Source organism: Egretta garzetta, unplaced genomic scaffold (genome assembly GCF_000687185.1).
Source record: "Egretta garzetta isolate BGI_Z169 unplaced genomic scaffold, ASM68718v1 scaffold856, whole genome shotgun sequence".
NCBI lineage: Eukaryota > Metazoa > Chordata > Aves > Pelecaniformes > Ardeidae > Egretta > Egretta garzetta.
The window spans coordinates 76,578-92,202 of NW_009260099.1; the positions used below are offsets into that span (position 1 = coordinate 76,578).

A 15,625-nucleotide genomic window follows, 5' to 3' on the forward strand; every position below is an offset into this window, starting at 1 on the left:
CTGCCCCACACAAAAGGCAGTGGGCACATGGCCCGAATGGCCAGGCCTGTGGGGCAGAGCAGGGGGGGATGCCAGCCCCACAGCTCACAGCACAACCCAGCCACAGGGAGCTCTGGCCCCTCCCTGACTGCACCCACCAGCCCGGCCAATCCCCCTTGGCTGCACTTCCCCTGGCACTTTGTACCTCAGTGTCACCGCCTTCCCGCCTGGCTCCTCGAGCTACTTCTGAGCCCATCTGCCATCAATCCTGCCTCTCCTCAGCATTTGTACCTTTCTTACCTCTCTGTGGGCTTTCTCACAGCTTTCTCCCAGCAGTCTGTGTTGAGGTGGCACAGCTGAGCCCTATCAGAGCTGGGCCTTGAGTCCTTGGCACCCCTGCAGCTGACCCCTGGGGTAGGGTAGCTGCTATCAGGGGTTAGAGTGGGAGGGTTTCAGCTGTTAAGGACTTGTTGTTTGTGGCAGGAGGGATGCTACAGATTGACGAGTGTTTTGTTGTATGTGCTGGGGTGAGACACTGGCAGGATTGGCGCTGACACCTGAAACCTAAAAAGCAGCATAGGGAAGATGTGAGGCTCAGCTCCTGTTTCTGGCTGACTTGCTGAAACATTCTGGTTTGGAAAACGGGTTGCCAGTTGTCCCAGCTGAACGGTGAATGGGTACCTCTGAGGTGCTGTGCAGCACACAGCACTAGCAATAGCATTAGTCACTTAATTAATGATAGCCAGGTTCAGTGTGGAATATGCCTAAGAAACCATTGTTCTTTTCCCCTTTCCTCCCCCCTGCATTTTTGCCGCTTGGTTTAAATGACTTTCAAGACCACAAGAGCTTTTCTGCCAACCATGATGAACAACAACCACGGTCACATTGTCACGGTGGCTTCGGCAGCAGGTCATTTTGTGACTTCTTTCATGGTGGCTTATTGGTAAGTGATTCTAAAAATCAGCTCTCTTCATTTTTCTTTTAAATTTTTTAATCGCATCTCCTCCATCAGCAAGCACAGAGCAACCAAAATAATCCTCCCACTGAACACTGTACATCCACAGGACAGTGCTAAGGAGGAAGAAAGCACAACAGCCAGCACTTAAGGATGCCTGGAGGTTCCCGCCGATTTGCTTATTAGCTCTGACTGAATCAGGAGCAACGCTTGTAGGAAGGAGTAGTCACGAGACACATCAGCTAATGAAAGCTTCTCCTTTTTTCACTCCCTCACTGATCCAGATTTTTGCTTAGCAAAAAAGGTATCCTCTTCCCTTCTCATTTGTAGAAAGTAGCACCCCTATGAGTTGTTGTAGTGCTGTCAAGTAAACCCCTCACGAGTAGCTTTTCATCTTTCTACCACTGTGGCAGTGACCGTAGCATATAGAAATACTTCTGCCATCATGAGAGAAAATTGCTTTTCTTCTTGAAACATGCCTAGAAAAATCACAGTGCATGAACAGAAAACCTGTGACACCGCATATTGCCATTCTGTGTCAGACCTAGCCCTCTATAATAGCAGCTCCAGGCAGAGCGATCTTGCCCTGGGAACACTCCTTCCTAGGGAGTCACTCACTGCTGGCAATGTGAGAACTCCCCATCCAGGGATTTTACTGGGATCACACTCTCCAAATCAATAGCAGTCAATAAACTGATTCTCTGGTTCTACTTGCTTTTGGAGTTGATTCATACTCCTGGCCTGCACCAACTTCTGTGACATTAATTTCCTCAGTTTTGCATGCATAATTCTTCTCTATTTCAAAACTCACATGCAAATGTTGCGTGATTCTCCTGCGTGGTATGAGGAACAGTATAGGCTTGTTCTCCGTTTCTACTCTGCCCATCCGTCTTAATTTTAGAGATTGAGGCTGCATTCCTTCTAAGAATCTTCTCACATGGGAAAAATGGGAAGTCCATTGATGGATGCACAGCAGTTATCATTTTCTAAGGGTTCCTGGCGTTCACCTGTCTGTTTGCAGCTAAGGTGACATCTTCTGAGAGACACCCGCTCTGCATGCCACAATTTCTGCCCCAAGCAGCACTATCTAACCCAGCACTCCACTCTGGCACAGGGAAAGTTACAATTATTCCCCGCGCTCTCTTCCCAGCTGGAGTCACTGGGGTCTTTTTGCCTCATAGTCAGTACTGTGTGGTCCTTTTAGGCCATTTCCAGTTGTAGAAAGCTAGAACTAGTAGTTCTGCCTTCTAATTTGTGCTTTTCCCCCTCCTGCAGTTCAAGCAAGTTTGCTGCAGTTGGATTTCATAAAGCTCTGACGGAGGAGCTGTCTACCCTGGGAAAGGACGGAATAAAAACTACGTGTCTTTGTCCAGTTTTTATAAACACTGGATTTGTCAAAAACCCCAGTACAAGGTAACTGCGAAAATTCTGCTTTCTTGTCCTTCCTTCTTTGCGCCAAGGCACTACATATTAGCCCCAGCTTTAGGCCTTCTATTCCAACTGACTATAAAAAACTGGAGATAAATTGGTATATAGCATTGGCTAAAGAAAATCTGCGGTGTCATTAACCCACATAATGGTTGCATTTGTATTACCCAAGTTTGTGCATATGTGAAGCATCCTACATCAGCTAGTACCACCCCAGTTTTACCACCATAACTCTTATGTGTATGCTTTCCTGTGTAGGCTTGGAAAAATTTTGGAGATTGAAGAAGTTGTAGAGGCCCTGATGGAAGGAATACTGACCAACCAGAAAATGGTTTTTGTTCCATCAAATCAACGCGTTGCTTTACTTTTTGAAAGGTAAGTAGGAAAAAAAAAAAAAACCAAAAAAAACCCAACCCCCCCCAAATATATCGTAACTTGCTGAGTGTAGAACCCTCAAACTTTTAATATCTGATTCAAGATTAAGTTTTATTTTAGAACACATCACAAGGTAACCAAATAGTGCAGCAGTTCCTTCTAATTACAAGAGCAGAAAACATCATCCAAAGAAAGATTTTCTTGTGTCCTCTCATAGGCCGTTATGATCCACTCTCTGTAGCAAACTCCTCTCAGTAGAGAACTTGACTGCTCTACAGGCTGATGGGGAGGGAGGGAGGGGAAGAAAAAGATAATTCTTTTTCTTCACAGATCTCTATTTTCCTTTTGCCTGCAACCAACACTTTTGCTGAAACAGCAGCCTCAGAGAATTTCAGACAGAGCTGAGGACCTGCTGCTTCTTAGTATTTGTTTCTTCATGTCAACACCAATGACTGAGGTCACAGAGCCTGGGAAAATTGCTTTAAAAGGGCTTAGGTCTGCCATGTACAGCAAGATTTGTCCTCTCATACATCTTTAATACCCAGTGTAGCTGCTCTGCTGATGAGGCATTCTCATCAGAGCTCAGGTTCCAAACCTAGAATTAACATCTGAATAGCTAAGATAACTTTTCAGTCAACTTCTACAATATCTTATGAAACACTTGGTAATTTCTTGTTTGTGAAAGCCAGCAAACTTGGGTCTAACCCCACATTTCTTTTTATGATGAGGCATAAAGATGTTTGTGGGGTTTCCCCCCCCCTCCAAGAATTCCCCAAATTAACCAGATACGGTTTTAAAACCAAAGAGAAAGCAAATGCACACGTCTATGTTCAGTATGAAAACTTCCTGGATGTTGCATCAATATTGCAACCTAAATCATGTCCAACCTGTCCTGGAATTGTCACAAAAGGAGATGGGATGGATTGGAGTTAAAACTAGTCAGAGATTGATAAGGGTTACATAGTCTTTGGAAATAATGCCTGCTTTACATCTTAGCCCACTTGCTTTCTTCTCCCAGGCCAGCTCTTCCCTAACCTGTGCTGCCACTTTTTCCCATAATTTAAGTTTCTTATCCCACATTTAATTTCACATTATTATCTCTTACAGGCTGTTTCCAGAACGTGCCTTGGCTGTTCTGAAAAAGATGACCGATATCAAGTTTGATGCAGTTGTTGGGCAGAGAAGCACTCAGTGAAAAGCAAAAATTGATTCTTATTTCCCAGTGGCACAAGTGAAAACAGAACATGTGCTGAGTACAGTTCAGCTGGTTTGATTCAGAGCAGAACTAAGACAGATGCTTCCAGGCCACCATTTCCAAGCACAGCTAAGGGTTTTTCCCACACCTGCAGCAGGGACATACCTGCATAACATGGAGCGTTAACAAAGCAGAGATGCATCTCTAGAAGTCTAAAGGGCTGCTCTGGCTGCAGGTCGCATCGCATCCACCTCCTAGTGCTGAGGCAGACAGGAATTCCTGCAAAGCCCGTCTTTGGGACAGCACAGCTGCCTACTTGAGTGCCAAGGGATTGCCTGAGAATATGTTAATCCGGACTCACCCCAAGCAAAAGTATCTTGCGAAAAGCAGTTTATAGAGGAGGTGGGTGGCCTGTTCCACCTCAGGTTATATTTCTAAATTTAAAAAAGAAAAAGTGTGTTCTAATGAACACTCAGTTTTGTGTGCTTTTGTAGTGAGTGCCTGAAATAATGCAGCCTTGTTTGTAATGTAATACCCAATTACATCAATTATGCATTAGTACCATCAACATGCCTTATTCCAAATAAATACAGTGCTTTCACATAAAGGTGTCTCTCAGCAGTGAAAATCATAACAAGGTTCTAGAGATGCGTTTAAGGTGCAGTATCAAGTAACACACCCTTTCCCTATATCATTTCTCACACTGCTCATCTGCAATTCCCAGACACCTTTAAAACATCTTCCTGTGAAAACAGTAGTGTTTCTCTGCAAACTGCTGGCTGTGCTCCTGCATTTTACACATCCTAGAGAATGTGATTTACACATCCTAGATTACATGAGAACACAGACCAAGTTTGACTATTTTTTTCCTTAGATTACAAGGTGAATAATCCAACCTAATGAAAATTCTCCAGTCTGTCTGCTTCATTGTTCGTAAGTCAGATGTGTAATAAAGAAAAGAGCAGGCTTATACTGAGCCAGGAAAGCCTTTGTTCACATGCAGCGGGTGAATTTAAGTTGAAGTCCACAGGGCTTCTGTACTTGCATACAATGCAAGAGAAGGCCTGAACTCCTGGATACACTCCAACTAACACATTCATCACAGCATGAAGTTACACCCATAGAGACACTGAATACAGACACACGTGACTCCACATACCTCTTTTCCTTCCATCTCTTTAAACACATCTGCACTAGACTGAGGGTTTATTTATTCCACTCCTCTGAAACACTGTCTTGCTGACTGGAGAAGATTCTGCAACAACAACATCCCTGTGTGATCCTGGGCTTTACCTTCCCAACCCTGTTCTGCCCCTTCCAGGTCCAGGGGAGCAGTAAAAGGTATGGTTTGGCAGCATAGACAAACCCTGGATTGACAGCTGGACAGCATAAGTTCACATTCAACCCAGTTTAATTTATTTTGTAATATCTTCGGTGTTTCACATCACTATACTCAAGTTATTTATCAGTCAAGATTTCACATCAATATGCCCATAGTAATTAGATAATGTGTAACTGTCTGCAAGAGAGTATTGTTTTTTAAACCAGCACCTACCTCAAATATTTTAGTTTGAGAACACGTAACAAGGTAATGAAATAGCAGTGTTTCTTTCCAATTACAACAGCAGACATCATACACAAAAGGTTTTTTGAACCCTCTCGTAAGTTGGGATTCACTTTCTGCAGCTAACTTTTCTTGGTGGAGAACACAGCTGCTCTACAGGCTGATAGGGAAGGAGAGGGAGAACAAGAGAACACTTTTTCTTCACAGATTGCCATTTCCCTTGGGCTTTCAAACAACAGTTTCTCTGAACCAGCAGCCCCAGCATAGTTCCAGAAAGAGCAGAGGACCTGCTGCTTATTAGTATGTGTTTCTTCATGTCAGCACCAAAGATTGAAGTCACAAAGGCTGGGAAAGTTGCTTCAAAAGGGCTCTACTGCTTCTCACTGCCATGTAAAGCAAGATTTGTCCTCTCACGCATCTTTAACCAGAGGAGCTGCTCTGCTGAAGAGGCATTTTTACCAGAGCTCACGTTCCAAATCTGAAATTCACATCAGAACAACAAAGTTAACTTCTCAGTGTCTCATGAAACACTTTGTAATATCTTGTCTTCAAAATCCAACACCATACAGTAGGAAAAAGGTTTAAGTCTTCTTGCATGTCCAAGAGCTGCATGCTGGCAGTGCAAGTCTGCAGAAGCATAGACAAGTCAAACCTAATGCTGTCAAAGCCCTTAGGATAACTCTGCTTTTCTGTCTTAATCTGGTGCAGGTAGACACAAAGAGACATTGACTCATAAGATAAATTCTAGGAGAAGAAACTGCACCTCCGTTTTAACATCTCATAGGCCCGCTGCTTTTCAGAGCATAAAACACTCAATACGCGCCTATCTCTGTTCAGTATTGAACCTTCTTGGATCCTACAGGAATATTGCAACACAAATACTGCCCAGTAGATACCCATCCTTGGAACTGTCATAAAAGGACATAGGTGGGTTTGGAGTTAAACTAGACAGAGGTTGGTGAGGGCTATGTGTTCTTTGCAAATAACACCTGGTTTAAGTCTTAGTCTCCGTCCATGTGAGCACACTTCTGCTCCCAGGCCAGCTCTTCCCTAACCTGTGCTGCCACTTTTTCCCATAATTTAAGTTTCTTATCCCACATTTAATTTCACGTTATTATCTCTTACAGGCTGTTTCCAGAACGTGCCTTGGCTGTTCTGAAAAAGATGACCGATGCCAAGTTTGATGCAGTTGTTGGGCAGAGAAGCACTCAGTGAAAAGCAAAAATTGATTCTTATTTCCCAGTGGCACAAGTGAAAACAGAACATGTGCTGAGTACAGTTCAGCTGGTTTGATTCAGAGCAGAACTAAGACAGATGCTTCCAGGCCACCATTTCCAAGCACAGCTAAGGGTTTTTCCCACACCTGCAGCAGGGACATACCTGCATAACATGGAGCGTTAACAAAGCAGAGATGCATCTCTAGAAGTCTAAAGGGCTGCTCTGGCTGCAGGTCGCATCGCATCACCTCCTAGTGCTGAGGCAGACAGGAATTCCTGCAAAGCCCGTCTTTGGGACAGCACAGCTGCCTACTTGAGTGCCAAGGGATTGCCTGAGAATATGTTAATCCGGACTCACCCCAAGCAAAAGTATCTTGCGAAAAGCAGTTTATAGAGGAGGTGGGTGGCCTGTTCCACCTCAGGTTATATTTCTAAATTTAAAAAAGAAAAAGTGTGTTCTAATGAACACTCAGTTTTGTGTGCTTTTGTAGTGAGTGCCTGAAATAATGCAGCCTTGTTTGTAATGTAATACCCAATTACATCAATTATGCATTAGTACCATCAACACTCCTTATTCCAAATAAATACAGTTCTCTAACCCCAAGGTATCTCTCAGCAATGAAAATGGTAACCACAACTGAGCAAGAGCAGCAGAGCAGTTGCTGCAACACTGAAAGGGTCAGCCAGAGTCCACCAACCACCAGGCCAGGCTGCAGGGACAAGGCAGGTCCCCAGTCACACTGGGAAGCCACATCAAGATCAGTGAGGTACAGGGCCAGGCATGACACACCGACAGCGCAGCCTGTGCGAGGGCCGGGGGCCAGAGGGTGCGCGGGGGAAGGCTCCAGACCTTGACCAGGAGGTTAAACCCCCAAAGGTCTTTGGCCTGTGATACAAGAGAACAGCACCTGATGAAACACGGGCCAAAGACCTCTTCAGAGCACACATTGTCTTTCCACCTACTTGTGCAACTCCCAACTGCACCAGGAACTTGCTGGCTCGCAGCTATCCAAGGGAGGCCTGGACACACTGCCGCCTTTGGCACAGCTGGAAATGGATGGCTTCCAGTAGAATCCCTCCTGTTTGCCTGAGCATTTCATGTTGTTCTGTAAACTGAGGTTCTTCAGAAAAGGGAGAGCCCTCCTCATCCAGCTCCTCCTGTTTGTGGTCCCAACAGCACGAACGGTTTCTAAATGACAGGACACAAAAACTGTTTCATTTTTGCTCGTGTAACATTCACGTAACAGGGCATTCAGGGTGTGGCAAAGCGCAAGTTCCCAGCTTTGGAACTTCTTAACAGTGCAAGATTCCTGTAGCCAAGAAAGAAAAAGAAAGAAGGGGTTTGCAAATTTCAGGAAATGGGGGGAAAAAAGTGAAAAGCCAGTTAAAGAGTACTTAAAGAGACATAGGTTGTAGTTAAAACCAAGACCCTCCACACCCCAAAATGCTTGAGAAGCGTGCTTTGAGTTGTGAAGGCTAAAGGAGGCCAATTTGCATGCACCTTCAGTGAGTTATTTTGTAAGCCTGTTTTCCCTGATGCAGAGGCATCCCCCAAATCTGAGGACAGTGATTTAATGTCTTGTGTCTACTCTGAAAGAAATTCTTTGTTTTGTGCCGCTTCTGCTTTCATTTGAACTACATATTCTCCTCTTGCTAAGAGGACAGGCCCGTCACAACTGAGAGCCGCTTGCTCTTCTCCATGTTGCCTGAGACTGCAAGTCTTCTGCTTGACAGAAACAGAGGCAAAAGCAAGGATTTAAGCCTTCGTCTCCTGAACACCAGTGACGGAATTGAATCATCAAGCCCCCCCAGGCTCCTCAGTTCGCTTTCTGGCCACAACAGACAGCTGAAGCTTGTCCCAAAGTCTGGTCATTAGGGGTGCCCATCAGGAGCCTATGCGAGCAAGCTTCATAGAGCCACCTACAGCCACGTCCCACATTTGAAGAGTGATACCTCACATCCTGGCTTAGGACTCGTTATGAGTCAGGTTAGCGACTCCGGCCTTGTGCTCTGCCTCCCTCTGAGGTGTCTCTTGGAGTCGGCGCTTCTCTGCCCTCCCTGCCTCCTCTGTCTCAGCCACAGCACTGACTGGGGCCCCACGCCAGGAAAAGGACAGCACCACTGAGCCGTGCAATTAGGGTCTGGCCCAAACCCAGACATGTTAATTAAGAACAGAGCAAAGATCCAAGAGAAAAGTAGGAAGTGCCTAGCTTGGAATCTCTCTGCTGGAGTCAACCCAGCCTCCCGCAGACAAGAAGAGCAACGGTGCACCCAAACCACCAGGGCATTGGTCTATGGAGCTCCTTCCCCAGCTCTTGCAGCAGTTCCACTTTCGGAAAGCACAGGAGTGTGAGGACCTCACAGAGATTTTATGAACCAGTCGCACTGAGCTGCTGCACCCAGCTTGTGGATGTCCCTGCTGTGACTGCCGTGCTAGCTGACAGAGGCTCTGTTCCCCAGAGCAGGAGGCATGGAAGAGAGCTATTGGTATCACAAACCCTACAGCTGTGTTTGTAAGCTGCATGACCATGCACCATGCTCATGTTTTGCAGTCATCCATACTGTCGAAATGTTAGCATGCTTCCTGGCATAGTTTTGGCCCCTAACTGTGTCTGGCAGCACATGCTCTGTGGTGTTGTGTGTGGGCAGTGCATCCTTGGGTACAGAGCTGCTGGGCAAGCAGTGTGGGTAAAACCACGCGCTTTGCAAGAGGAGTGGAAGTTTACAGTGTCAGAAGCTTTCAGAGGACACCACCCAAAACAACACTGAATAAAACAAAGGAGCAGCTGTGATAGTTTCCCTTTGTCCACTATATATGCAGACCTGACTGGTCTGACATTTTAGAGGCTTGTTATTAGAGGAAAGACCAACATTTAACAACAATATTTAATGACAATATTTAACATTCACAATTACTGTCTTCATCATGATAGGTAAAACTTGCCAGACTCTCCAAGTGGCTTCAGTTCACCTTGGTCACATTGAGTTTTACTGAATTTCTAATAGCACGGGTTAAAGCTCCCTGCAGCCTCATCTGTCTCCAGCAAAGTGTGAGAGTACTTCTTCAGAGACCGGCTCTACTGCTCTTTTCTGAAGTCCCTGATTCCTACTCAGAATGTTAGGAGAATCATCCCAAATCGTGTTTCTTGTCACAAACCTAGGCCACTTACAAGTGAAAACCATGGCTGTACATCTTATTGCCACTCACTGCTAGCACTGAGGCCCCAACCTCATGACTGGGGCAATACTCATACTATTTTAATTCTTGCAGGTAATGCCAGTATGCATAAAAAAATTATGCGATTTTAGGCATTTGAGAACATGGATTTCTACATGCACAGACCTTCCTGAACCCAGCAGTTCAATTAAAGGTTTTTTGGTTTGGTTTTTTTCTACTATTCCACTGAAATTAAGCACCTGAAATCACTGGTGTTCCCAGTGTTGCAAAACTGTCTACAAAAGCCCATTCTGAAACAAATTTTTGTACCCTAAATGTTTCAGATTCTTTTATGCTGCATCCAGTATCTAGCCATGCATTTTGCTCTTTCCCAAGCAGGTCTCTGAATGTACTTATGCTACAGTTTGAGCTCACCACTAAGAGGATCACAGTTTTACTGCAACATTTCTATAAGAGTGTGAATAAGCTTACGTTTATCCAACAAGCCAGGTGTTACTAGGAGTAAACATGCTCTTATGCAAAATATTTCCCCTCTGTGTTCTCAGCCTTTTAAAGTTCACAGCTGGTAGGTGATCATTTTCCAAAACATCACAATCAAAGTGGTTTTCAAGAAACATTCTAGTTAAAGCTGCTGCAACAAGACGACATGCTCATTGCTCATCTAGTGACAATAGTGACTGTGTTTTTATAAAAGGGTATTCCAGAGACTCATGTTCACTAGTACCTACCAGCTTGCTAATCATGAGGTAATCTCTAAAAACCCTGAACAGGAACTTACACTAATCTTTTGATGACCGCATAACTTTGATGATTAAATGCTGCTGCTTTCTTTTGAAGAGTTGACCTGGAATATAGTGTATAAGAAGTTATTTGAGCCTTATAGCACTGACACCTGCACTCTAAGAGAGGTGAGAAATTGAAGATCATGTAACAGCTGTTTTTAAGATTATGCAGAGGTGGAGGTCTGTATTTACTCTCATCTAGTGATTTCTGTGTAGTTATGCTGAAATTATGCTGGCAAAAGACAAGATTCAAGTCCTTCTGGTATGAAAAACAATGAAGGGAAAAAAAGTATTTATCTAGAGCTCAGTTCTCAAAACCCTTAAAGCATACATGTGCAGTTAAGACCAGTTCTGGCTGCACAGCCTAATCATCAGTTTATCTTCCCAGCTGAACACTTTGTTCATGTGGCACACTTGGCATCCTCCTCTCTTTGACACAAAGTAGTAATCAAGAGCCCTTTTAAACACAAGCACAATTCCAAGGGAATTTTAATGAGTTTGTCTGGGAGGAGGCTACATCATGATTCAGAGCAAGCAAAATAATGTGGGACAAAACCGAGAAAACATTCTAGATGAATTGGTTATTTCCTTAGAAGTACCGTTTTAGGTCGCTCAGAGCTACCTGTCAGTTCCTGTAAATTTAATGAAGGCTGAAGCCAAAATAAAGTGTAAAACATTTTGAAGAAGATAAATTGAGCTAAGTTTAACTTTACCAGGGAAAAACGAAAGCAAAGGGTTTGTTTTTTTTTAATTAATTCACCAAGACAAAATACGTGATTTCCATGGGTCTGATAAGGAAAATAAAACCTTTACTCTACAATATGATGATGCAGCTGCTTCACAAAGGCTCTGCATTTTGTACATACAGGCTAGCTGTTATATGGCAGATCTCTGCTTGGGCCACACAGCTAACGTCAGCCACAGAACACATCAGGATCCCACTGTGCCAGTCTAAAATAATACATTTGATAACTGTTTCTCGTTTTAGGAAGTTTAAAAGAGTACAAGTGCAGTAAGAATATTCTACTGAGCGTGAGCCAAACTTTATTCCTCACAAGGACAAAGAACGTAAGAGCAAAAGCAATCTGATGTTAGCGCAGTAATGAACAGTTAGCTACAGCTAACGCAGCCACGTTGCTCCTGAGATTCAAGTGAGTATCTCTGCACAGGACTATGGAGATACTTTGTAAAGGATACTCCTTTTATATCTGTTAATTGTAACACCAGGAATGAGTGGCTGAGAATAATTCAAAAATGCAACATTTTATGAACGCACTTTATACTCACTGTTTATATGTTCATTTTAGAGACAAAGAATTCCTGACTTCAAGGATTATTTTGTTCCTAATCTATGCGGTTAATCAGTAACCAGTTTAGGGGTAGGAGTGGCTGTAGCTCACTTCATGCTCTCTCTCCTCAGGAGCAAGGAACAGAGAAAAAGGAAGGAATGGCAGCATGCACCAAACAGAGGTGTATTCTCCTTTAGCTCTTAGTCCTTTTTAGGTGACACAAGTCCATGTATACCCCAGGCCTATATATAAAGAAAGCAGCAGCAGAGATTTTTCAGGCAGTTATTTTCAAGCCATGGATTGTTTCAGTCTTGCCCTGTCGCACACAATGCTGTCTTTACAAAATCTGCAGCCTCAGAAGTCATGAAACTTGGGACGCTCCATACGCAGTTATATTAAGCGCAGAGTCTCTCAAGTTCTTAAACATATAATATGGGTCCTAGACAACCAAATCCTAAAGCATGATCCTTAAAACTCTAAACCCAGTTTTAGATAATCTCTGTGCTACACAATACTCAGCTACCTCAGTGCTGGCACTGAGGAAGAGATGTTTTGCATATATAGATAGCCCCATGCTTATCTGCTACCTTGGAGCTTGGCAGTGGTACAGCTGCGTTAGAGCAGCTCTGCAGTAACAGTTTTGGGAAAGGGCTTGTTCTTCATTCAGCACCCAACTCAAGGATCTCTGAATGATGCCAAGTGATACAGTGCAAACCTATACTCAGTGCATGACACCTTCTTGGCAATATACACTGTCTGGCATTCAGTCTCTATCTGAAGCCTCCTCAAGGTAGGTGTTTATGCTCCTGTGGGATCTCGCCCTGTAGGCATATCTGAGACATACTGATTTAGCTGAGCTTAGGACACAAAGCCACAGTCACTCAACACCTAAAGACACTTTTCACCCAAGCTTATGTCCTGCCTCTGAGCTATCAGGTCATGATTTCTCTTTTGGACCAAGGGAAATTCTTTTTTTCCCCCCCGAAGAGTAACACTGGGCAGGGGGTGGGGGTAGGGGCGGGAAATCAGCTATTTAAGCTTTCACGGTTCACTTTTTACTCATATATCTGCTTGCTTTCTCTCTCTCTCTCTTTTTTTTTTTTTTTTTGAGAATTGTTACTATCAAGAGATACCAATATTTTAAAATTAGTTTTTCAGAGGGCACTCCTGTTCTCAAAGTATCCCTGCTTGATAAAAAGTCTCTATCTATCACTTGCCTGACTGGACACAGTTGAAAAGTATTTCTTAGTTTGTTAACATTAATCCTGCATACAGGATGTATTAAATAGCAGATAGCAGAAAGGTACATGACAATAAAGGCCAGTTTTAAGAATCTATGTTTTCATTTGTTGCATTTCTCAGTTTAATAAGTCAGCCTTTACAGCAAGGAGATAAAGTATCATAGTCTTACAGATCACTTAAAGCCAACCATGTAAGTAAGTATCTTAACAACCACTCAGGCTTCATTCTTTTGTTGTAGCTTATTTTAAATTATCACTAATCCTGCTACAAAACTTCCAATTCCATAGGCTCTACATTGCCTAACTTCAGATAGAGTCTAAAGCTTGGGAGTCTGAGGTCCCTTTCACTACATCATGCATCATAGCATACACAGGCTAGTCTTTTGTATTCTTAAATTATTGCTGCATAGCTAAGGAGATGGCCCAATAAACTTAATTAAATACATTAGGAGACTAATCAGATTTCCATTTCCTAAAATGTAATTCCTGATCTGTGCAATTTAATAAATATTAACTGCATTTTCCAGAAGATGTTTTCTGATTCTATAATTGCTAACCCAATGAGCCAGTAAAATTTTAAACTCAAGTCTTTAAGAGAACCCAATCACTTGAGTTATTTTATATTTACTAACAGAACAGAGGAAAAGCATTTACCAGAACAGTCACAATGGATCACCAGGAATCCAGCTTCAAAGTCTCTCCACATTCAGGAAAAAGTAACCTCTTTAGGTCATCAGAGATTATACATCACACAGGTAAATCACCACTTGCAAAGACTTAGCAGATATATGTATCTGAGGGCAGGAGGGGAGCACTGTGTCAAAACCCCAATGGCAGCTAAACTAAACAATGGCATCTTTGTGGGTTGAAGGCCTGAACAAAAGACAAAAAAAAAAAAAAAAATCCTTTTCAACAACTTTATTCTTAACTGAAAATCAATTTTGGTCAGTGGATAGATGTTGATGCAACCTTCACTCTTCCCCAATTGGCTCAAAAATATTTAAGTAAAATTATGAACAAGACCAGGATACATCTAGTTTTCTAACTGAAAAGCAAAGGAGTAAGGTCAGCAATCCTTTCAAATAAGACCATCAGTTACATTGTTAGAGCTGGACAAACCACCTGAAACGAGTTTTCTCCCATTTCCTATAAGCATTCCTGTTGTGGCTAACGTGCTGGATACTCCATCAAACACAAGCAAGTCCAAGTGTGAGTTCTGCAACTGATTTCCAAGCTCTTCAGTTGCTGCACACCCTGGGAGGAAAGTGCACTCTCAGCCAGAATATTCCTTTGCTGTCAAGAGCTCTGCTTTCATGCAGCTGACTGATAACAGTTCCACTGCACAACTCTGCTCAGAAGCTGCACAGATCCATAAAGGTTGTGGCTTGCACAACTGCTCAAGCATGTGCACCACAGAACTGTAGATTTGTAATTAGTTGCAGTCCCCATTTTATGCATCAAGAGTTCTATTAGTTTTAAGCTTAAAACTGGAAGTTTGCTCACAATTGCTCAGATGGGGACTTAACAGATCACTTGGTAACAAAAGCTTTCCTGTTTGGCACAGATATCCCCCACTGTACTGATTATGAAGTGGATCAGTTCCCCCTCCGGATGCGAGACTGGCTCAAAAACATCCTTATGCAATACTATGAACATGATATGCAATATTATGAACATGATCTGGATACTTCTGGATTTCTAACCAAAAAGCAAAGGACTAAGGCCAGTAATCCTTTTCAAATAAGACCATGCAGTTATGTTGCTAGAGCCGGACTAACCATGTGAAAAAAAGCAATTCACATCTCACGAGTTCTCCCATTTTTTATGAGCATTCTCTTCCTGGTTAAGGCAATTTAGACTGAATTAGATTTACAAGTTGCAAAGTACACTTACATGTCCCCTCACACTTATTTAAGTTGAAACACATTTCTGCTATGAATGTTCCTTTTGTCCAAGCAAATGCAAGCCAAGTGTATTGCTTTGAAGTCAGTGTCCACAGACAAGAGGCAGAAAAGTCAGAATTAATGCACACCTAGAGAGGCATCTTTCACTCAAGACACAAAACAGTGACTCTTCAGTGCTTTGTGACAAACCTCTTGGAAAGATCAACTAACACATATATCAGGATGACCCAATTCATGCAGTCAATGCCATTTTCCAAAGGACTTGAGGAAACTAAGCAGACATAAGATGGCAGGTTGGGGTATGGATAGCTAATTAAAAGCCCATCGTTTCGCAGCAGCAAGGGCCTCATGTGCAGCTGCTGCCCCTTGACGTGTCGCTTTGCCGACGCTTCTTAGAAGGCGGCCCTTGAACCACAGATGCCGCAGCCCTGGCAGCACAAAACTCCTGCCCCATCAAGCACAGCACGGTTCCGGTGAAACGCTAAGAGAAGTAAAAACCGCAGCGTCAGCTCCGATGC

The 15,625-nt window shown here is 43.3% G+C and overlaps 1 protein-coding gene across 2 annotated transcripts in view; it reads left to right on the top strand.

Moving 5' to 3' along the window:
- Positions 1-4,478, top strand: part of LOC104128548 (estradiol 17-beta-dehydrogenase 11) — a 14,418-nt gene extending 9,940 nt beyond the window's left edge. The window contains exons 6-7 of one of the 2 annotated variants that reach the window (XM_009641363.2): positions 2,621-2,737; positions 3,845-4,478. In XM_009641363.2, the coding sequence (XP_009639658.1) occupies positions 2,621-2,737; positions 3,845-3,932 (205 nt within the window). In that variant the 3' untranslated portion in view covers positions 3,933-4,478. The remainder of the gene's footprint in view (positions 1-2,620; positions 2,738-3,844) is intronic. The other variant, XM_035896831.1, reaches the window with a different exon arrangement.
- Positions 4,479-15,625: the final 11,147 nt, after the last annotated feature.